Genomic DNA, 23,659 nt, shown 5'->3' with positions numbered 1-23,659 from the left:
TGAATCTTTATTGCAAGTCAACTGGGGAGGGGAAGGAGTACAATACTAATGACCATACATTATTAAGGAAAAAGGATACTTGCTTTTGGGAAAGATATTTTTGGGGCACCTGGGTGGCTTAGCCAGTTAAGCATCTGACTTCAGCTCAGGTCATTATCTCACGGTCTGTGAGTTTGAGCCCCGCATCGGGCTCTGTGCCAACAGCTCAGAGCCTGGAGCCTGCTTCAGATCCTGTGTCTCCCCCTCTCTCTCTGCCCCTCCCCCACTGGCACCTGTCTCTCTCTCAAAAATAAAATAAAAACATAAAAAAATTTAATATATATTAAAAAAAAGAAAGATATTTTTGATGTTTCTAAAGAAAGCCTGAAAGGCAAACTGTAACAGATCCACAGAGGGGTTGAGAAGAACCCAAGAAAGAAAAAGATGAGAGACTGGACATGGTGCCCATCTAGAAAACTCAAAACAAAAACAAACATAACAAATAAATTGGGGGAAAGAAAAACATAGAGCTCCCAAATAAGACAGACTATTTTACCAACGTTTCTTTCACTTCAGAATGAAGAAATACTGGAAAGCAGTCACGATGGGGCAAACCCTGAGCCAGAGCAGCTTGACGGCCCTGCACATCTTTCCCCCTCCAGGTAAGATTCCAGATCCCTGGTAGGAGTCGTTTGAACCCCTAGAGGTGGTGGGGAAGGAGGAGAGGGTATCCTCCGTTTTAAATCTTGTCACTCATTTTTCCCAGATAAAATCACATATAGTTTTCTGTAACCTTCACGTGTGTACTGAGAATAAACCCATGGATCTCATAAAAGCAACAAGCAAGAGCTGAAAATGATATAAACCAAGTTCCAAGGATACTCAGTATTTTAAAAGATGAATTATCAAGAAAATAGTAAATGTAAACTAATGTTGATATTGATTGACTTATTGGTTTCAAAGCATTTAAAGGCAATAGGTTCCCTAAACACACAATTTATACAAATTTAATGCTATGTTTGGACTACAGGAAAGTGTTCACATGTATGTGAATACTCAGCAGTTCAGAAAGCCTAAATTAGGGTGGTAAAGACCAAAAACATCATTTAAAAATATCTTTTTTTATACTCAAAATCCCATCAATTAGCTCTATTCTAGCAATCATCACATTGTTTATCTCCACACCATTTGACTTACTGACTTATGAACCACTTTTATCCCTAGGGACTATCATAATGCTTAGCTCTTAGCAGGCCTCCAAAATATGCCTGTAGAATAAATGAACCAATGTCTTTAGGAACTTGCTGCTTGATTAAAGCCCATATTAGTTTAATTAGACTACTTTATACTCTTTCACTTTAAGGTGTACTCAAGGAAACATGTGGGCTTGTACTAATTGAAATGTTATCTCTGAGTTATGGCAAATGGCCCATGTCAGCATATCTGAAAGTGTCTTTAGTTGGGTGGTCTCTGAAAAGCGCCAAGTATTGGCAATGTGTTCTGTTGTCCTTAAGAGACAGTACCTCTCTTGGGACGTTTCTATCACTACAACTCATGCCTACTTGTATGATTCTAATTTCCTTTTTCAAAAATTGTAATTTTACTCTTATAAGAATCTTAGTTAAATGGGTCCTTTAAGTTAATTGATGAATTCTTGTATTAATTTACAGTAGACCATTAAATCATACTTCTAATGGGAAATATAAAGGAAAAAAGTTACAGCATTTAATGAAACAAAAATATCTTTATGATTCTTGCAAAAGAACTTTGAGAAAATGAAAAATTAGCTAGCGGGTTAAGCAGGAGGGTCTAACATTACACTAATGGTTTTCCTCTACTACCAGCTTTTTATAAATCTTTAAGATACTACTCTTTGCTGCAACAACTTAATCTCTGCATATTTCCTTATTCATTTCTGTTTTGTAGATTTGAGTTTTTATGCATAACTCATACAAATTTGTTGGGGTTAGATGATAGGTACAATGTGCCTGACACAGTAAGCACCCAGATTTTGTTGAATGAATTATAAGCTTTTCCAGAGTATAGGTAAAATGTTATACCAGATAGTGTCCACCACTAAGGGCTCTGAATAATTAGTCTCTTTTCATATTTGGAATGACTTGCCAGAAAAATATTTCTTTATTATAGTTGAAAAATATATAAGAATTTTTTTTTTTAATTTTTTTTTTCAACGTTTATTTATTTTTGGGACAGAGAGAGACAGAGCATGAACGGGGGAGGGGCAGAGAGAGAGGGAGACACAGAATCAGAAACAGGCTCCAGGCTCTGAGCCATCAGCCCAGAGCCTGACGCGGGGCTCGAACTCCCGGACCGCGAGATCGTGACCTGGCTGAAGTCGGACGCTTAACCGACTGCGCCACCCAGGCGCCCCATGAAAAATATATAAGAATTTTAAGTACAATGTGATAGCACTACCTTCAGAACTTCTATTTTAGCCAGGAAAAAGCACATGAAACAATTAGTAGGTAGCACAATTATATATGTGATAAAGTATATATTTGGGGAGGAGGGCAGGGAGAGATGCTTAATTGAAGAGCACAGTTAGGGTTGGATTTTCAAGATTTCAACAGGAACAGGAGAAATGGTGTTCCTGGCAAGGGAAACCAACTTACACAACGTATGGTCATGAGTGAGATGTATGATTGACGATAGTGGCAGTGGGGAAAATAAAGCTTCAGAGAATAAAGAAGGAAAGGAAAATTGCATAAGGCCTGGAAAACCAGGTAGAAGAGATTAGATTTGATGCTTGAGACAGTAAGGAGCCTTTGAGGTCTGGAGCAAAAAATATCTACAACCAAAAAATTCAGATACTTCCAAGTTTTAAAAACATATATAGATTGAATCACACCATATCATAGGCTAAGAATTGAGCAGGAATCAGGTGAAAAGGAGATAAGAACACACTATGTACAAATACACTGAAGCAGCATTCAGACAGAAGCAGGCCTAAGAACATTCCTGGCATTAAAAGACTCGAGCTAAATTTGAGTCTACTTTCTGACACCTCATGATATCACATAAAAGGAAAATATGACCCTTTCAAATGACGTCTTACGGCACCATGGCTATAGTTTCTTATTTCATCCTTTCCTGAACAATCCATTAGAAGAGAAGAATTCCCCCAACTTAGACATTCCAGCATAATTCATTTAACAGACAAAAGAAGCATTTAGGTGTCCATAGCAGAGGACATGATAATCCTCTGTCCTGAGCACAGCAGCAGGTTTGAACAGCAACAGCATTAATGTTGTGTACTACAGGCCTGTCTGACATTAAACAGAACAAGTTGATTATACAGACAAATGGTGTTCACACGGGAGTTTTAAAAGTTTGTGAAAATACACAAACTTTTGGAAAAAGTTTATTGGAAATCACAGATTTATGTTTAAAAACTCACTAATTATTTTTGCCATACAAGAGCAAAATTCAAATAATATAAATATTTAACATACTGGTATAAAATTAATAATATGGAAAAAAGATGCAAACCAACCAAGAGGTAAAAAGTTTTTAGCAATAACACTGTGTACAACCATCATCTACTCAAGTGACCATCCAGGCTGATAGTTTATTTTCCCTTTGTTGACGATTTTTGAGACAGCCTTGCATTAGAGCACCAGAAAGTTTTTTCCTTCTTTTTTAAAAGGCTGGAATCCTTTTATTTACAAATATTCTTTTCAGTACTTTAAGTCTAATGAAGGAAGCATCTAGCAATTTCCTTCTGATTAAAAAAGGAAGTGCCTTCATATTTCCTTTAAATTTAAATCTGTTCCATTCTATTCTAAGCAAAAGATGAACACAGTTGAGGAGAGCTCTTTTGCAAATAAATAATTGTTTCACAAAAGTATTCCTGTAAACAAGATCATTTCAATGGCCAGAGAGACACTTAGTTTTCAACCAATGGAAAATTTAAACGCTGACAAGTATAGATATACAGGGTATGTATGGCCCAGAGTCAAATGGTTATTAAAGAATCAACTAATAAAAATTAATTATAAAACACCTTTGTCAAAATGTGCTTTTGTTATCTACAGGTTTTAAAATTGGTCAGAAAATTTAAACCGTAATGATCTAAAAACACTGACCCTGCTCTGAAAATTACCTACAAACCTAGAATGGTCAACACTGTAGTTTTGACAGGAGTAAAAATTTTAAATTATCTGAGCAATCAATGTAAACAAGCCTCAATTTTCAAAATAGAAAAAAAAATAACAAAAGGATTTCTGTAAACATTAAAAAGCTGTCTGCAAAACATTACAGTATATGTCATCATCCAGTTGTGTTTACCAAAAATTCTTTTAGCTTTGTCTTCTTTTGCATGTTTCAAACACCATCGAATGAAATGAGACATCTTAGTTTTCCTTAACAAGCACCTCTGCAGAGAGGGGTTTCATAATCAGTTCAACTGCTTTTGCTGGAGTCACCATTTGGGCCTTTGTACGATCCCTGTGACAATAGACACCATCTAGTTCTTTCTGTAGGGGGGGAGGCAGTCACATCCTGGCCACATTTTTATCCTGCTCTGTAAAATAAATGCAACTTACTCTTTTAGATCTCAACCACCTGTCTTTGAATATGAAGACCTTGAAGCTTCCCAAATATCTTAAACCTCATTCTGGTGACCTCTCTATCACTTTCATTCTGCTTTCACATTTGAAAAATTTCCAAGTTGATGATACCTCTGCTAGTTATTTTGATGAAATAATTGATTTTTTTAAGATAGGATAGCTTTGATCTGATGTTGAATACTCTCAATTTTAAAATCTGAACTTGGAACAAAGTCCTGTGGTTCATGAGACCTTCTTGGGGAAGGTTAGGCTAATCTTAGTCATCCTTACAATAATTTCCACACTAAGAATTTTATTTTATAAATTATAGAAAAGGGGAAAACAGGCTTTTAGTGTTCTTTCTTTTTGAAGTCTTCTCCATTATTATATTCCTCTGTGCAAACTACTTTCAAATAGCTACCTTAAAAACAGACTGATATTGAATATTTTAAAACCAGCTGAAAAATTCGTTAAAATTGGCTTATTTGAATTAGCAATGATTTCTCCCTAGAGAAGGACCCTGTGGGTAACAAGCTGCCCATGATTTGTGTCATTTCTAATAATCAAAAAATCCACATGAAGTACCAGTCAGGGCAGAGCAAATAACTTCTCAAATTTCACATTAAACTTTGAAAGAAAGATATAAATATGTTTTAAATGACTCTACCACTATTTAGGTAAATTAGCTACACCGATGTGACAATAAGTGACTTGGCTGTTTTATAAAGAAATCGTGTACATTTTTCTAAATCTCCTGGAAGAACAGGAACTTTCTTTTACCAGGTTCAAGTACTTTCTCCTATGGTGATCTTCTCCTGCCTCTGTCTCCCCCTAGTCAAGTGCTCTGTAATAAAAACTAACTTGTAAACCTGGTCCAACAATATATTCATTTCTCCGAAATGTGCTATACATTCACTTGGTATTTTCCGAAAGCAGTTATTCTAAAACCAAGGCACCTTAATAACTTTTCTACACCTCAAATATACACGTGGCACTACGTGAGAACTTGACTTTCCCTTTAGTTTTGTCTTCATAAACCTTTTCTATATATAAATTCCTTGAAATGAACTTAGGCAATGAAGTAGATAAATTCTACTGAATAGCTTCTAGAATCAAAGAAACATTCTGATAGACTGTTTTCAAAATATTTCTTTGTTGTTTTTTTTCATATTCATTTCACCTAAGGTATTGACAAATATCTAAAGGTTTTTCATCCAGGTTTGGCTCAGTGACAGTGAAAACACACAACATTCAAGTACTGTTAGACGAAGGCAGCCCTGCAAGGATACGTGTCCACATAGGTCAATTTGCAAAGGAGAACTATCTTAATTATCCTGCAGTATATTTGACCAAAAAAACCTTTTGAAATCATTTTTACTTTAGGATCTGTAGCATGCTTCCAAAGGTCCTGAAGGTCTTGTACGTGTCCATGAGATGTCATCATTTTATCGTAGATGCAGGGATGATAAGGAGTTTTACCTTCCCCAGAGAAAAACACATGGTGTTGTGGTACAATCCCCATTTTATTGGCACAGATGCCCATGAACACATCGTCTATGTAAAGACTGGACTTAAGTGTCTGTGATGCCTCATGGACTTTGGCGGCTACATCACTGGAGATCACATAGGCGGCTCCAGCAGTATAGTCAGGGTAAGCCGGCCACTGGTACATTTCATAGGGGACATAGTACTTGCTGCGTTTGTCTCTAATGGGAGGAGCACCGCGGTGAACCCGACCAATCCAAAAGTCCTGAACACCAATTTTTTCTAAACTTTGAAGGTATTCAATAAGATTTGGCATATGAATAAATATGTCATCATCAGCAGTCATAAGGAATTTGGCATGTGGACAGAAGCTATTTGCCCAACTGAACTGCAGAAGTAACTTAAGAGTAAGGTTATAGAAAGAATCAGCAAAGTCTTGCTGAATTATATCACTGTACATTTGATCTTCCCAAACCAGTTTTCTTTGCAGTTCTTCTCTTGTCAGTGGGTTAGAAGGTGTTCCTAAAGCAAACAAAGTTTTGATGTTGGCATTAAGTTGAGACTGAACATACTTCTCATTGCCCCATGTTTTTCTAATTGCAGAACGTCGATCATAGTTTTCAGGAGCAGTCTTTACAAACAGTAAAAGGAGGATGTCTTGTGCTCGACACTTCTCCTTGTGGTTAATCAAGTACTGGTAGTGAGCAGCCCCGTCTGTGCTGTGTTTAAGAGACAGGCTGTCATTCACAAAGTCATAGCTATTTATGAGGTATCTGTAAGAGTAGGACTTCATATGGCTCACAATGTGATTATCAATTGGTCCCCAAAAAAACATGAGGCTTAGTATAAAACAAGTGGCAAATAACTGAACAAACTGCCATTTTTTTACTCTTCTGCCACTAACAAACATTCTGACGTCCACTCAGGTCTGTTTTTATTTAGGATTGGTTTTCAATGGGCGCTTGCTTCTTCGAAACCAGAGAACTTTGTATCTTGTAGAACAGATGTCCATCTTAATACATGTTAGTCATTAAAAAAGTAGGAGCTTCTTGTTTCACAAAATACTTTCTTTCAATGCCATTTTTTCTGAGATTGCGAAAGAATGGAACACACTGTAGAATGAGGACACTGGTGTGTCAACATTTTTCCACACTGACATCCTTCATTAAGTTAGGTGATTGGCCTCACATGGCCATTCCATGTACTTCTTTTTGTGGAAGTGAAGCAGGACCTATCAGAGTCAGGAAGAGAAAAGATGACAAGTGAATGGGCTACAGCGTTACCAGAAAGCAAGAAACTACTTTTCATTCCTTAAAAACATAATGTCACCTGCCTGATGTGGACAAAAGGTGAGGAGGCAGCTAGGCTTTAGCAGAGGCATACAGATATTTATTTTGGCTGGGGGGAGTACAAGGAAAGGGAAAGAACCACTCTCTCTACTGTCCTCCCATTCAGAATACGGAGACCCTCTTCTCGACCTTAAAAAATAAAAAGGCCTCCCAAATGGCTATCATCTTCCTATATACTTAAAGTTCAAAATCCCAAATGGGTGTGTCCATTGATTTGCATATTGATTTGCAGTACCGTCAGGAGGAAAGTAGCTGCAGGCACACCTTGTTTTATTGTGCTTCATTTTATTGCACTTTGCAAATACTGCATTTTTTACAAGTTGAAGTTTTGTGGCAACCCTGTGTCGAGCAAGCGTTGTCATTTTCCCAACAGCATTTGCTCCCGTCATGTCTCTGTGTCCTATTTTGGTCATTCTTGTAATATTTCAAACTTTTTCATTACTATATTTGTAATGGTGATCTGTGATCAGTTGATTGTGACTCAGTGAAAGCTGAGATGATGGGTAGCATTTTTTAGCAAAAAAGTATTTTTTTAATTAAGGTAGGTACATTTTTTAGACATAATGTTATTGCATACCTAATAAATTACAGTATAGTGTAAACATAATTTTTATATGCACTGGGAAACCAAAAAATTAATTTGACTTGCTTTATCATGGTATTTGTCTTATTGTGGTAGTCTAGAACCAAACCTGCAATCTCTAAGGCGTGCCTGTATATAGTTCAAGGCAAAATAGATGGATGATGAAAAGAAAGTTCATAATAGTTAAAATTCATTAAAGTCTGCCCCAGACAAGGCAGGACTAAGAGTAAGACTTTTTTTAATTTAATTATTATTTTATTTTTATTTTGAGAGAAAGAGAGAGCAAGGGGAGGGGCAAAGAGACAGAGAGAGAATCTCAAGCAGGCTTTATGCTGTCAGCACACAGCCCAACGTGGGGCTTGATCTCAAGATTGTGAGATCATGACCTGAGCTGAAATCAGGAGTTGGATGCTTAACTAGCTGAGCCACCCAGGCGCCCCAAGAGTAAGGTTTTTGTTTTTTTTTTTTAATCAAGGTTCATAATCAAGGAGTCGAGATATGTGTTCAAAAGCATAGTCCAAACTCTCACTAACCAAATGACATTGTGAGCCCCAAATCTATATCGTCATCTTTTTTCTGTTCTTTTTCATTTGGAAATGCCTCAAAGTTAGCATGTTCAAACCAGGAATGCCCTGTCTTTGTAGTCAGGCAATTTGAACACCAGGTCTGGCTCTTTTATTTTCCTGTATCATGTATCTAACCCAGAAGTCTGAAAAACTGGAATAACACCATTTAGCTCAGAGTCTTTATGCAAGTTAAATGGGAATATCCATAGATATATACATAGAGGGAGGTAGGCAGATAATTACCTGGCACACAGGGGTACTCACATGCCATTTCTAGCCCATTTTTCTGTCTTCTCCACTAAAATCTGCTGTTCCCATTTTCTCTTTCTCTGTCTGACTGCACTTCATGCATCTATGCCAGATATCTGAAAGTTGTCCTTTTCCTCCATTCCATATCCAGTTCTTTAATCCTGTGAATTGCTTTTTCTGAATCTCTCTTCACCCCTTCATGTCATCATCATTTCTCACCCAGACTAGTGCAGCAGCCAAAATGATTCCTGACCCACGCAGCCTCTACCCTACAGAGTGACCTTTCTAAAACTCACATCTAACTTAACTCTTTTCCACTCTACTCTAGAGCATCCGGTCCACCATGACCAGCCAAACCAAAAGGTGACGGTACTGATACTGATATATCCTTTAGAGTAGTTAACCCCCTTCCGAAGCTCTCTACTAGTTGTCAGTACCAAAGTGCTGGCTGAAAGCTCAGCCATGCTTGCTATTTCATCCATGGCAGCCTTTTTGCCAGCAGTCCTGTGGCCCGGCAAGCCCTGCTCCCTTGCTAACAAGGTTCATAAGAAGTATACTAGTGCTCACTAATCTCTGCAGGCAACATTCTCTGGGAAACCTGAATTGAGGCCACACCCTCCTCCCACCAAAGATTTTTCTTATCTGTATTACCACAGCAATTCTTGCACCCATCTTCCTAGACTGACTTTTTATTTAACTGCTTCCTCCATTTACACTGTGAATTCCAGGATGTAAGGCACGATTTCGTAGATACGCTAGCTTCAGGTCAGTGTCCGACACCTAGGAGGCATTCTCTGAATGTCAGTGCTAAGAACTGTGGTGGGGTGGAGCCACTTTCACTCAAACAGCTGGTCACTTGGGAAGAACTAAAGTCAGGAGGCCCAGTCAGTCACATGTCCTCCCTTTTCTGACACAACTAGGAGATGGTACCGCCCTTCCTCAAGGACTCTATCCTCCATGCTTATCCAGAAGTAAGACATATCCTTTGCCTGAAGAAGTAGGCTCTCCCCTCAGGGGTGACATACCAGTCTCCTGAGCTTTCAACATACTGACAGGGAAAAGACCACGCAAGCCCTGCTCAGTCCAGGCTGGCTGGGTAGCTGAGACCACATCACAAGCCCCAGGGAAAAGGCCCTGCTGTTGTGCCCAAAGGTCTCAATCTCAAGTCCCCTGCCCTTTAGCCCTGAAGTGAAACCAACTGCAGCACCGACAGCACCCTGCCCTGTTGGCCTAACCTTGCCAACTTTAGGCCTTTTGCATCCAGCTGTATTACCTATCTCCCAAGGTTACTTCATTGAGGGGTGATAACAGCAAAGGCCAGGCATGCAAAAGTCCAAGGAAATGGGAGACCAGAGCCAACCTCCCTGAGACTTTGTCCAGAGATAATTGTCTTATTTCCTAGGGCACAGGTTTTAAAACTTGGGTGCCACTCAAGAAGTCACAACCGGGGTGCCTGGGTGGCTCAGTCTGTTAAGCCTCCAACTTCGGCTCAGGTCATGATCTCTCTGTTTGTGGGTTTGAGCCCCGTGTCAGGCTCTGTGCTGACAGCTCAGAGCCTGGAGCCTGCTTTGGATTCTGTGCTCCCTCTCTCTCTGCCCCTCCCCTATGTGTTCTCTCTCTCTCTCTCTCTCTCTCTCTCAAAAATAAATAAATGTTAAGAAGTCACAACCAAGGGGTGCCTGGGTGGCTCAGTTGGTGGAGTGTCTGACTTTGGCTCAGGTCATGATCTCGCAGTCTATGAGTTCAAGCCTCGCATTGGGCTCTGTGCTGACAGCTCGGAGCTGGGAGCCTGCTTCAGATTCTGTGTCTCCATCTCTCTCTGTGTTCCTCCCCTACTCATGTTCTGTGTGTCTGTCTCTCTCTCAAAAATAAATAAACATTAAAAAAAAGAAAAAGGAAAAGAAGTCCAACCAATATTTAAGAAAGAAAAAGAAAAAGAAAGAACAAATTAGGAATGGCATAGTGTACTGGAAGTAGTGAGTATAAGTATCATTTTGTGAAACTTTAAGTTTTATGTATATGTGCCTTCAGGTTGTAATGTAAAATGCATTTTTTGGTGTGTGCTTTACCATCAAAAGAGCAAGAAATACTACTCTAAGGGATAGATCAATATCAATATCAATATCAGTAATTTCCCTTCTTTGTTTGGCTGGTCATGGTGGACCAAATGCTCTAGAGTAGAATGGAAGAGACCGTGGAAAACATCAGTTTCTGAGGGTGGCATCTGCCTAAACTTTGCAAAATCACTTTCATTGGTGGGACAGGGTACTTCCTCTTGGTTTCAACAGTGCTCACTTAGATAAGGGACCATCTATAAAGGCAGATATCCCCTTCTGCCTCCTCCATGATACATATTAAAGGAACTGGAGGCTTAATGCAAAGCAACAGAGAAATCTTAAGGGCAGATTTTAAGACCACATACGTGTTTAAGAATTCTAAGTAAATTATCAATTGAAACTAATCTGCAGTTTCTATTCCAATAGACCCGGGAAAGGAAACAAAGAGGAGAGTAACCTTTGGAACCCCAGGCAAAACTAGCTTTCCATTTCTGAGCCCCTGTACTTGTAATATTTCAATGCCAGCTCGCTTTGTACCTATTCCCAGTTGTTTACAAGTCTGAGCTTCTTGCTAGACAATCAGCCCACAGGCCTAACTCCTCCAGCACCCACATGCACACTTGACTCACAGAGGCCCTAGTATCTCTCCAATGAATGGGGCCTATTACTCATCTGGCTAGTGTATTCTGTTGCTAACATGCATTTTAGCAGCCAGCCCATAGCATGCATTTTATCCCCCTGCTCCCCACCCCCGCCACATAGGTATTTGCTTTATTTTCCTATATTTCTTCAACTGTTCCCAATTGACCTCAAGGAGTCAAAACAGTTTGTAAAAAATGGCAAAGAACCTGTCACAGAGCCAACAATCCACAGTACTTACTTAGGTTCAGAACAGCCTATGAAATGCTAAAACAAAATTTCTCCAACCTCAGCAGCTTGAATTGTTTAGCCATCATTTATATCAGTCAAAACCAAACTCCATGGTAGTACTGATCTGATGAGGGGAAGATTAGGAGAGGTGAACTACTCTTTTACGGTACCCACTTCTCTTTTATAACAAAAGAGCACTCAAACTCCTCCAAATAGAACACAGTTAGTAGGCAGTCTCGCCCAACCAAAAGCAAAATGCACCTCCATGGTCTAAATCCACTAATTACAACCAAACAGTGTTGCCCCAGCTCTGGCTTTGCTGATGGATACCACACACATGCAATCGATGCTCACTCTTCTGGTTCACACGGTCTTTTTAAAGATTGTCTAAAGCACATCTTCTAGCTTCTGTATTCCAAGTGCAGGGGAGGAGACTGCAGAGAAACCCACAGGCCTGCCTGACCTGGAGAAAGAAAATGCTGGGCCTTACAGGAAACAAAAGATCCTGATAATGCATGTGAGCTCAGTAACCATCCACAGCAGAACGCTGTGCCTGCAGCTTCCTTTGTGTGCCCGTGTTCCAGCTCAGGCACCAGGCCACAGGCTGCAAACTCCAGGGCTACCCCCACGTGGGGCCAGGTTCATTGTGTAACCTCGGGCAACCCTCACTGCACTCTGATTTGGTGACTTCATCTGCAAACCGGGGGTGAATGTACATGTATTGTTACCGAGGGGATATAAAAATTACAGATGGCTTCAGAGTCTGCTGTAAATAGGAAACAAGAAAGACCATGAGAGAGAACAGGACAAAGAACTGCTTAGAGGGAAATATAGATAATCCCTGTCTTATAATTTTTTTTATTTTATTATAGTGTGAAAGCCATATGCATTCAGTAGAAATTGTACTTCACATGTTGAATTCTGATCTTTTCCCAGGCTAGTGATATGCCATAGGATACTCTTTCATGATGTGAGCAGCAGCAGTAAGCTGCAGCTCCCAGTCAGCTAGGCAATCATGAGGGCCAATAACCAATACACTTAGACAACAATTCTGTTTCTCACTTTCAATGCAGTATTCGATTAAGTGAGCTCTTCAACATTTCAGCATATAATACACTTTGTGTTAGATGATTTTGCCCAACTGATATAAATGTTCTGAGCACATTTAAGGTAGGCTAGGCGAAGATATGATGTTTCCTAGTTAGGTGTATTAAATGCATTTTTGACTTCCAGTATTTTCAATGTACAGTAGGCTTATTGGGATGTAACTCTTTCCTAAGTTGAGTAAGATTTGTATGCAAATCTTTGGAATATAACTTGGGGTTGCTTCTATTTGGATTGAAAAGAAGGAACAGATACCCTTAGTATTCTCTTTCCTGATAGAAGTAGTCAGAAGAGTAAAGAATAGAAGTAGAATAGGAACATCAGAAAAGAAGGTTGCTGACCCTACCCCAAATGCTTTTCAGTCTGGGAGCTGTGCCCCACAGTTACTCAAGAATATTTCTTCACAAGACAGCTCTTTAAACTTTTCTGGAAAAAAAGCTACAGACTACAAATTACCCTAAATGACCCCTGATTTTTTTTTTTCTACTTTGGTCTTGCTGTTAACCCATTTCTTTGTTGAGTCTACTTTAGTGATCCTAAAATATTATGCAAAACCTGATATAAATTTTGAAGTTTTCATCAAGATGGCGGGGTCTGTACTTTAAGTTCGAGTCCAACAACCTCAGTGTTCAATGTGTCAAGAAATCCTACAAGTATGTGAGCATTTGCTATGGAATAGTTATGCCAAGCATGGTGGGAATCATGTATTAGTATTTTATGGCCTCCTATCAGAAAGCATCTACAATCTATTTGAGACAAGACTCAGTGCCCACATGAAAACCCAGTTCCCATGGACAACAATCAGCAGATCACAGCAAAGTGCAGACAGTGTGTCAGCGCTAATTTAGACAATACCAACTACAGGCGAAAAGGTGTGTCCCTAATAGTAGAGATCAGTGACAGCTGGATAGGAGGGCCTGAAGATGAACAGGATTTAGGTGGTTACAGGAAGAGAAGCAATCTGTTTCAGGCAAGAAAGGAAAAAAAATAACAATATGGCAAATACTTGAGACATAGGCATGTGTTTGAAAGCAAAGAGATTGGGGCCAGCTTATGGAGAACCTTGAAAATGAGACAGAGGAGTCAGTGTGTGCCGGGGGCAGCAAGAAGTCACAGGAGTTTCTGTTTTTGTTGCTAATGGTAACTCCCTTGGCCGTATGTATTAGGCTTTATGTGAAAGAGTTAATGCAGCAGTGGTATGCAGGGCAGAAGCAGGGACAGTGGAGATTGGACCCCGGCTCCATCAGGGCCTCGAACTGAAGCAGGATAAGGTGAGGAGAGCCTCATCTGGGGTGATGGAGGTGGGGAGGGAAGTCAGGGGTCAGGAGACCCTTTGGAGAAAAACACACCCAGCAGTACCTGAGGAGTGGCCTAGGATGGGAGGAGTGGGGGTGGGGTGAATTCTAGTTTCCAGCATTACTGACAACTGAGGGGAAACTGGCTTCCTGACTTAGGGGTGAGGAGGGAGCATATGTGGGCTTGGGCTGGTGTTGAGCATGAGGTGCTGGAGAGGCAGCAGGTATAGCAGTCCAATGGGGACCTGAGATTGCCGGGACTGCAGATCGGGGGAGCACTCTGAGTGCAAGGAAGATGGCTGTGAGAGAGCTGTGGGCCCCCACGGTGAGAGAGGAGCAGAGAGGCCTGGGGGAGAGCAAACTCAAGGGAAGGAGAGAGGGAGGAGGCACAGAGAAAGGATGCATCTCATTTTACTGGATGCATGCATGGGTTTTCCTGGATGCATGTGTGTATGCGTTGCATGCGTTTTAGTGGATGCATGTATGTATGCATGCATGCATGTATTTATGTGGCCTCTCAATTTATGTGCACGGGTTTGAATTCAAGGACTAGGTAATACCTTTTGACAAATGAAAGAGAATACTGTACAAATTCTGTAAACTTCAGATAGTTATTTCTTCTAAAAAGGAACTATTTTAAAAGGCTGGTTCATTGCAAGTTGAGATCACCAGAAGGCAGGACAGACAAGGCCTGTGGTGGCGCTCTGAGCGGGAAGAGAGCCATGGGGCAAAGAGTGGGTGCCATGCTGGGAGCCAGGAGGGTAGAGATGGGGGTGGGTGGAGCAGAGGAGTCATCTTCCAGGAGGAACAACAGGGAATCCGAGACCCAAAGGCTGAGGAATGTGAGCTAGAGAAAGCCAGGGGGTTCGAATTCAAAATGAATCCCTTTTTGCGTCTATCTGTATGTTTCTTGATCACTGTTTCTGGCCATTGTTGTAATATATTATCAACATCTCATTTTAGAGGAACTATATTTCCAAATCTTACCTAGTAGACACGCAATACTCAGAAGTCTCAGGAGCCCTTATGTCATCAAGTATATACCATTTTGTTCACGTGACCGTTCACACACTCAAGGCAACTTCTCAGCGGGAGAGTCGTTTAAGGGGCTTCACCTACAACTGCATTTCCTCTGAAATTTTGAATTCCAGTCCACTCACTCTGTAGTCCACTCATTCTTTGACCGCAGCCTCTTAATATTTACCTGGAATCCTCTGCCCACCCCTTGCCTGCTCCCTAACCTGCACCCCATCCAGCAATCTCCTGACCTTCCTTCTTGCCCGCCTCCCTGTCTCAGATGCAGAATCACCTGGCACCTTTGCCCTCCTCTCTCTGTTCCTGTCCTTCCACCCCAACAACCCCAGACCTCGGGTCCCTCCTGTCTTCCCTACTTCCCCAACACCTGTGGCTGCCGGAGATGTGGACGGCGTTGCCACAATGGCAGTATCTAGCTGTGGGCAGAGGGCTTCATGCTGTGTGACCAGCCTCCACTTCTCCTGGACCTTCTCCCTCTCCTGTCCCCTCATCAGCCATGCTCAATCTTCCCCCTCTTCCGAGGCCTGTGAGCTTCACTCTTTGCTGATGGCTTCACCTCCTACCTCAAAAAAAGGAGAAGACATCACACGCATTGTCCCTTCTCATCCCCACGTGTGCCTCCTATTCACGGCTCCACAGGCTGGCCCACCTTCTCCAGTCCCTCCATAAAGCACACTGACTGCCAGGGAGACACAAGCAAAGCACTCATTTAGGGCACAAAACGTAAAAGTCATAAAAGTATAACTATAAACTAATGCTTCTTCAGTAAGTCAGTTTAAAAAATGCCTCAATACTTTAAACCTTTTATCTTTAAAGTTGTATTACTTACAGTCCCATGTGAGACAGTTTTGGGGGCCTGTCCATGCATAACTCAAAGGAAAGACATATAACATTTTCTATCTGTCTTTATGTGGCATTTTGTACTACATTCCAAGTATTTCTTTCCTGGCTTGTTTTGATCATCTAGTCCCTATTAAACAGAGCTAGTACCAATCCTCAAGAGCCAAACTGCCATATAAAAAAAAAAAAAATCAGGCTTAACCCTGAATTTACTAGAAAGGCTATAGTTTGATCTTCATACATTTTTCTTAGTTAAATTAGTTCTAGTCATTGGTGATGAATATCACAACTGGGTACTGTTTAGTACTAATTGCCTATTCTGTTTGTTCAAAAAAGAAGGAAACAACCCAAAATTTGAATTTATAACTCAGATTTTAAGTATGAAAAATTAAATATTCCCCCACTTGGTATTTTGTTCTTTGACTCATATTTGAATGTTGCCAATACAAAGCTGGTAAAAAAGGAAGAATTCCACCCAATAGCTGCCTTTAGGTGTTTTTGTGACTGTGACTTTAGCTCTATTAAGCTCAAACCATGGGCAAAGACTAGAAGCCATTTGGAATCATTATCCCTTCACAAACAATACATTTATAGAGTTAGTTCTTGATTCAGTGTTAGCCAAAGACTTTAAATTCCAACTTAGCAAGGATGGATGTGGGATAGAGGGAAAAAGTGAGTTATAAAACCTACAGTGTGAATCCAGTAACAAGCTCCCCACCTATATAAACTAAATTATATGTTCCTTTATAAGTTAAACATGGGTGTAGGTTTCTGTTTCCTGATTATGGGAAAAATAAAGACAAGGAAATATCAAATGAACAAACAAGTAAAGACAGTCCCTAAATAAAAACAGGTCCTAAGGAAACTGGTGATGACGGGCTACAGAGTATTACTATATATTAGAGGAGTTATATGAAAAGTCAGTAAAAATTTCCAATAACAGAATTTGAAACAAACAAAAAAGCAGAAATACGAAGTAGGTCTCAGAGAGGTCAAACATTTTCTCTTCTAAGCTTGGCCTTCTGTATTCATTCCTGAGGCATAGTCATTTATATTGACAGGGCTGCTTGCTCTTTTAAATACAATTCTTGTCAGTTTTGTTTTTGGCTAGTTAAGAACAAACTTCTCCTTTTGCCCACTCTGCTAACTTGGGAGAGTTTACTGTGCTCCTGGCTTTGTTCTGACTGCTTTACATCTATAGAAATGCCCAGCAGCCTATGAGGAATAAAGGATCTCCATGTGTTGCAGAAGCAACTAAGGCACCCAGACATAGGGTTAACCATGTAAACTCTGAAATTCCAGACCCTGTGGAAGCTCAGAAGCAGCTGATGGGTTCCAGGTCCCGTCCCTGAGCTCTGCACCTGCCTTCCTCCCTGGCCCTGGCCAGCTGCTTTTCTTGGAGCTCCTTCTGTATGGGAGGGCAGGGAAGCAAGTGGGGCAGGGCCAGGAGAATCTATCCAAGAAGGCAAAGAATCTGCTTCACTTAAGTTTGGAGTCATTCACATTTTACTACCACTACTACCATTTTGTCAGAGCCTGTTCTCACTCTCTTTATAACCTACCCCTTACTTAACCTCCCATCTCAATTTTCCCTCCTTCCTTTTCTTGGTCCCAGTAGCAAGTAGAAAGTAGTAGTAGTAGTAGAAAGTAGATAAAAGTGACCTTGTGAATTTGTGCCCTTTGGGTACCTAAAGTCATTCCTCCACAAAGAAGATTGGGGGATTTAAGGTGGAGATTCAAAGTGGCAGAAGGGGGTTAAAAATAGGTAAGAAGGACGGAAGGAGAGGAGAGTAAAAAGTCTAGGACTCAGAAAGGATGTTTCAAGCAAGTGTTTGATAAATAAGTATTGGATGAAATGAAAGGTACAGCTGAGGTAAAATTAGGATATGAAAAATAGTGATTTATAAATAGGGTGACAATATAACCCGGTATAAACCTGTTATGTAAGCTAGACATACAAGCTTCTTGTCCAATGGCAGTTCACATGTCCCGCTCTAAACATTATATTTGGAAAGAGCATTTGATCAAGGGTTTACAGAGTACAAAAAATAACAGTGTAAAATGTAGGAGGTATATATAATATTTCTGTCTCAGTCTATCAACATTTTTTATAATAAGCTAACTATCATTTATTAAACACCTACCTATTCCAGCCAGTATGCTGAGCAGCCCTGAAAGTAGGTAATGCCTACATTTAATTAACTCAGTGAATATTAGTTTACAACATACTGTGTAGTGTAGGCCACAGGCAGGATGCAGAGAAAGCTTCAGAGATATGTCCAGTGTAGACGGCCTAATGGAGTAAGCACATGTTCCGGTGCAGTCTGGAATCTGGACCTGCGCGAAGCACAAGGGGCGGGGGAGGGGGGACCAAGAGTTTTAGAACATGAACAAAAGTAGACTTATATTCTGCTGTTTCCATTTACTGGTTACATGAGCTTGACTTCTCTCTAGACCATGTACCACACAGTCTTTTCCAAGGATCATTTGAGACCATTTGTTTGACAAAGTAAGGTCCAAATCAGGTGTTCAGTATGCGCTGATTTCCCTTCTCTAGAAGTTGTTCATGCATCTGTACCATGATGGTTTAGTTAGTAGATGACTCGTATTCTTCAGGGGTTATTTTCCTTTCAAAATCCGATAAAAGTTTTTAAAAATACTGACCTGGTTGCTAAGGGCCACTTAACACATCCCAAATACTATTGAGACTGAGAACAGAAGTATCATTACTAATTGGCTGAACATGCCTTTCCATTATCTTTGACAGGAAAGAACAATATGGTTCCCACAAGCACTTAAAACATTTCCACGAAGATGACACAGCCAAAAGATTATAAGACCCTGTAAATTATGGAGAAGGAAACCTGAGCTGAGTCAACTTTTTAACTTACTTTGCCTAGAGCACTATCAAAAAGTTGTAGAAAAAGTTGTAGGAAAAGGAATAAAGAGATAAAGTGTGAAATCTTACATGGATCTTAACTTGTGTAATAGTATTTTGAACTTGGACTTTTGGTAGCTTAGTGTCTGCAGACATAGTAAAACATTCCTTTGTGTAGAAAACTGGCTTCTAGGGTTAAAGCTGTCACTATAGAATATAAATCTTAAAAATAAGTTACAGATGAAAGCCAGCCTTTCAATTTCCAGCATTAAAATGTAAAAAAAAAAAATCACTTTGGTTATTCAGAAGTTTACATTTCACCTGATCAAGTTTCTTATCTTTCAGTATGAAGATTCTTATACCTCCTACCTATATGCATACTGTAAGGAAAATATTCTGGATTTGCACTGTCCTGGCTAAATCTTTGCTGGCAAGGATTCTATGTCAAATGGAAAAGCTCTTGTAATAATTTGCTGTGCCTAAATTTCTGGAACCTAGACACAATATATGCAGCTTTTCACAAGATTATTCTAACAATGGAATAAAATAATGGCTATGGAAATATTCCAAAAAAGGTATTTGCTACAAAATGCAAAGCTTAGATCAATTCAATTAAGTATAAACAAAATTCCAAAAAGATAGGATACATTTTGTTACTTTGAGAAGAGACCATTTCCTTCTGAATTTCTCCCAGTTTCTTCCTACCGCATCCTATGTTCTATTATGTAGATTATAGAGCAGTAGGTCCTCAGAAAGAACTCTACATTTACAATTTGAAAGTCACCAAGTGCAATGATTCTCGCCAAAGTGACCCATTTTAAAAGATGACCCATTTCAAAACCCAGGAGTTCGTATTCAAGCTGTTCTATATTTAAGAATTAGAAAGTTATTTCACTTTCCTACAATCTCCTTATTTGAATCAGTCTTTTATAAAAGGGGAATTTGATCTCCATTTGAATGAAATATAATATGACACTTTTGATTGCTACAGCCTGCGCTTGGTTTTGAAAATTATTCCCTACCTTTTGAGGTTTTGGGGGGTTTTTTGTTTGTTTGTTTTGTTTGTGGGCAAGACATTTATGTGTAATATCATTTATGCCTCCTAATCATCCATTTCTCATTCCTTAGAAACAGCTTCTCTGAGCGTTAGCTTGAACTTTCCCTGTCATAATACTCATTCCCATCAGAAGGTGAGGACGGATGTGAGTTAAAGGGAGTCAGCCTCAGCCTTAGCCTCCCAGTGCTCAATAAATACTCCTGGAGGGTGCCCGTGGGAGCTGGGGAAGGGAGAGAGAGAAGGAGCAAGAGAGAGAAGGGTCATTTTAAGTATATAATGTAAGTATTTCAGGTATTGAATTTATCTTGCTTTAAAATAATAAAGAGTTGACCAAATAAAGCAGTCCCCCTCCCCCATGACAGGATATAAAATCCACCATAAGTTTCTTTGGAGAAAGTTGAAAGCTCAGCTGCCAATCACCGGTCTCCCTTTCGAAATTTCAGGAAGGGATCTGTTCAGTGCTATCCCTGCACACCTCCACCTTTGAGCATCCTTTTCTGGGTCAGTTTCAGTTTCTCACATCCCTCTCCCTTCCCCCATAGGGACCAGGCAAAGTTCCCAAAATAAAGGCACAGAGGAACAAATCCAATTCTAATAGATGTACTTTCATTAGAGAATTACCCCAGATATGAGCTACAAGCCACCACCAGCCACTGTGCGGTTACAACATCGGTGTCTCTTTAACATGACCCATAACCTATGATAACCAACACTGGATAAGAAAAAATATGGGCTGTGTAGTTAGAATCGGATGAAAAGTTGCTACTTTGACCTTTATCGAATCTGAGTAAGCAACCGGCTGTCACTTCGGGTTACAAAATAAAATTCGGCAGTCAAAAAAGAGTGGCAAAGACCTACCGGTAGCAAGAGAGGTCTTCTTTCCCAGTTTCCCCTGCCTGCCCACTTCCTTGTCTTCCTTGTCTTCCTACCCAGTAACTCGCTGAAAGTTTCCCCACTCTGGCGGTTTCCTAATTCCCAATCAGATGCAGGCTTTCTACCCGAATTCACCCCTGCAGCCTAGGGGTGGTAGCACGGTTGGGGAACCCCAGCCGGAATCCGGGGACCGAAGGGCGCGGCGTTCGCCTGCCGGCTCCCGCGCCCCGACCCGCCTCGGTATTCCCGAGGCGCGGCGACCGTCTCGCCGGAGCTCCCTGGGGAGGAGGAACGCGCCGGGCCCCGGGAAACTTAACCCCAACTGGAGCTCCGGGGCCCCCAACCTACCTGCCGCACCCGGGCGGCCCTTGGCCGGGAGTGTCGGCTGCCGGGCGCCCGCGCCCACCAGCCAGAGCGAACAAAGGCGCTCCGGAGAGGGAACGCGCCCTCCCCTTCCCCACCGCGCTGGCGGGCGGCGGGCAACCCTGCCCCGTGGCGGTTAGGGCCTCCGGAGGCTGGGCCGCGCGCGGTCCGGGCCAGAGCAGCGGGCCGAGGCCCGGGTGTCTGCTCCAACCGTGCGCCCCAGCCCCAGAGCGCATTCCAACCTGAAGTCCTGGGGCCACCCGTGCGAACCGGCGGTGCCTTCCCCTCCTCGCGGCTCTCTTCCCCTCTCGGCCCTTCAGAGACTTCTCGTGGTCCAGAGAGAGCAAAAGGAGAGTCCGAGTCTCCTTTCCCGTAGCCCGAGAGCTGCTCCGGTGAGGAGGCACGGCGCGGTGGGGCCGCAGTGCCGGGCAGGGGCGGGGCGGAGCGGAGGCTGGGCGGCCCGGAACCCTCTCTGCGGACCGCGGGAGTCCGTCTCCCGTCCCCGGCACAAAGAACCAACCATCCGGGGAGCTGAGATTTATCCCCGCCAAGCGTGCTAGAACTTCCCCCATTCAGTGATCCGGAAGGGAAGACAACTTTCCACCCACAAGGGCCCTCGGCCCCCGTTAGGATGCGGTGGGCTGCAGAGCACTTTTTTAAATCGCACATATTAATTCCATATGAAACAACTGGTCTCAATACACTTTTCACTAGGAAGTAGAATTCGGTAAACTCATGATCCATTCGTGCAGCACACGCAACAGTTATACAACTACGGTGGGTAAGTTTTGACTGAGTTCTCTGTTCATCTTTTTTTCCTTGCTCGAACAAGAGTTCTAAGGCAGGCTAGTCTTTTAAAAGATCTCGTCATGCCACTTATGCCTTGAACTTCTGGGGCCTAAGTCACAAAGGAAGAAAACTCCAATTTACATCAAACTAAAGCTTCACTACAGCAGTTCACCCCGCCCCCCCCCCCCCGTGATTTTACTTACCTTCAAGCCCAACTCAAATTCAAAGAGAGCTTAAAACAAAACTCACCAAGTCCAAGCACAGCTCCTTAAACCCCCAAATCAGAGGTCGGCTCTCTTGCTGGCATCGGAGCCAAAGTCGGTGGTCTCAAGAACAAAACTTCCCCGCTTTAAACATCGGGCGAGGACTAGGCAGGCAGCGCGCTGGACTCCGCTACCTTCCCCGGAGGGCGCGGGCTGGAGCCGGCAGACCGGGGAGGACCCAATCAGGGGCTCCCGGCGGAGGGCGGGGGCGCGGCAGCCCGGAGCCTCCCCAGAGGCGCTGCCCGAGCGCGTCTCCAGCACCTTTTGGTGTCACTGCCAAAGCCGAGCCTGGCCTGCGCCTCTCCCACCAACACAGCATGTTGGTGAAGGTGATGGGTGCCGCCCAAATCTGTTCTTGTTGGTGCGCGACAACTCCAGGAAGTGCCCACCCCATTACCTCCTCAGTTAATCGAGATCATTTACTCAGATGATGGACTGTGAATCACAATCCTCAGGAATGGCCCATTTGAGTAGTTTCCCCCTTTCAAAATACTCCATGCATGTAACTGGACAAAATCAGGAGAATACAAATTTCTAATAAGGAAAGAGATTATAAAGTATGGGTTTGGTTTCCTGCCCCCCAAATGATCTGGCCTTCTCTTAATAGAACACACATTATCATTTAACAGGTAATATTTTGAAGGATTTTGTAATTGTACATATTTCAGAACACGACAGAAGACAAAAGATTAACCCAAATACTTCTGTAAAATGAAACCTTTGGGTTTTTTATTGTAAAAGGAATAAGACAGGTAATGGGTTAAAAGTAAATTACTGAATCAGAGTTTGAAACTGTACACACAACATTGTATTTATTTCAAACTAGATTTTTAGGAAGTTTTATAATTGCTTCTTTAAGCCCTCCACCATATTTTCAACCACGCACCTCTGTTCATATATTACCCATAGAGAACATGGCCCAGCATTGCTAAGAGATCACAGTGTCATATGCATGTCAGACCCCATACAGAAATATTAATATAGTGGATTTGTAAGGGAGTCACTGACAGTGATCCATATATAAGCTGATTTGCTGTTATTACAGTGCAGATCACCTCCCTTCTTCATCTATGGGAAATAAAACCCTGACTGTGTTCCACATACAATCTCTTGCCACCCCCAGCTGGCATATGTGTGTGTTCTATTTATGCACAAATATTCAATTACCGTTAAATACCTTTCAGGTCATTTGGAACCAGGCCATTATACATATGTGTCAACACGTGTGCTCCATGTGTTGAAATACAAACTGACTCAAACATTGAAAAACACATATAAAAATCATATATATCATCCTATTTAGAGATGGACACCCCATACAGATAAATGACTTCAAAAGTGAGTAGAAGGTTGTTAAGAGGATGTGTGGCTTGAGGTGAGGGCAGGGGAGAGGATGTGGGCGAGAGATGGGGCCCAGCAGAGTGACACCTGCCCTGACCCCCCTCCACCCCCCATA

General features: G+C 41.7%; 2 protein-coding genes across 4 annotated transcripts in view; one reads left to right on the top strand and one right to left on the bottom strand.

The window, feature by feature from the left end:
* Positions 1 to 23,659, top strand: part of MCF2L2 (MCF.2 cell line derived transforming sequence-like 2) — a 257,039-nt gene that overhangs the window by 158,121 nt on the left and 75,259 nt on the right. Inside the window, exon 15 of the mRNA XM_047100288.1 lies at positions 556 to 641. Within this exon, the coding sequence (XP_046956244.1) occupies positions 556 to 641 (86 nt within the window). The remainder of the gene's footprint in view (positions 1 to 555; positions 642 to 23,659) is intronic.
* B3GNT5 (UDP-GlcNAc:betaGal beta-1,3-N-acetylglucosaminyltransferase 5) lies at positions 3,312 to 22,270 on the bottom strand. 3 transcript variants are annotated; one of them, XM_047100289.1, is made up of 3 exons: positions 22,190 to 22,270; positions 18,210 to 18,317; positions 3,312 to 7,263 (listed from the first exon to the last, which is right to left on the bottom strand). In XM_047100289.1, exon 3 carries the CDS (start codon positions 6,940 to 6,942, stop codon positions 5,809 to 5,811), a length of 1,134 nt encoding a protein of 377 aa, XP_046956245.1. In that variant the 5' UTR covers positions 6,943 to 7,263; positions 18,210 to 18,317; positions 22,190 to 22,270; the 3' UTR covers positions 3,312 to 5,808. The 3 variants fall into 3 exon arrangements, with proteins under 3 accessions (XP_046956245.1, XP_046956248.1, XP_046956246.1); XM_047100292.1 differs by lacking the exons at positions 18,210 to 18,317; positions 22,190 to 22,270 and adding an exon at positions 18,125 to 18,150; XM_047100290.1 differs by lacking the exons at positions 18,210 to 18,317; positions 22,190 to 22,270 and adding an exon at positions 15,704 to 15,786.

This window comes from Lynx rufus, unplaced genomic scaffold (genome assembly GCF_022079265.1).
Source record: "Lynx rufus isolate CCGP_SWC_20201006 ecotype Redwood Valley unplaced genomic scaffold, mLynRuf1.p SCAF_5, whole genome shotgun sequence".
Classification (NCBI taxonomy): domain Eukaryota; kingdom Metazoa; phylum Chordata; class Mammalia; order Carnivora; family Felidae; genus Lynx; species Lynx rufus.
The sequence above is the reverse complement of the archived record's forward strand: the minus strand, read 5'-3'. Positions and strand labels throughout refer to the sequence as shown.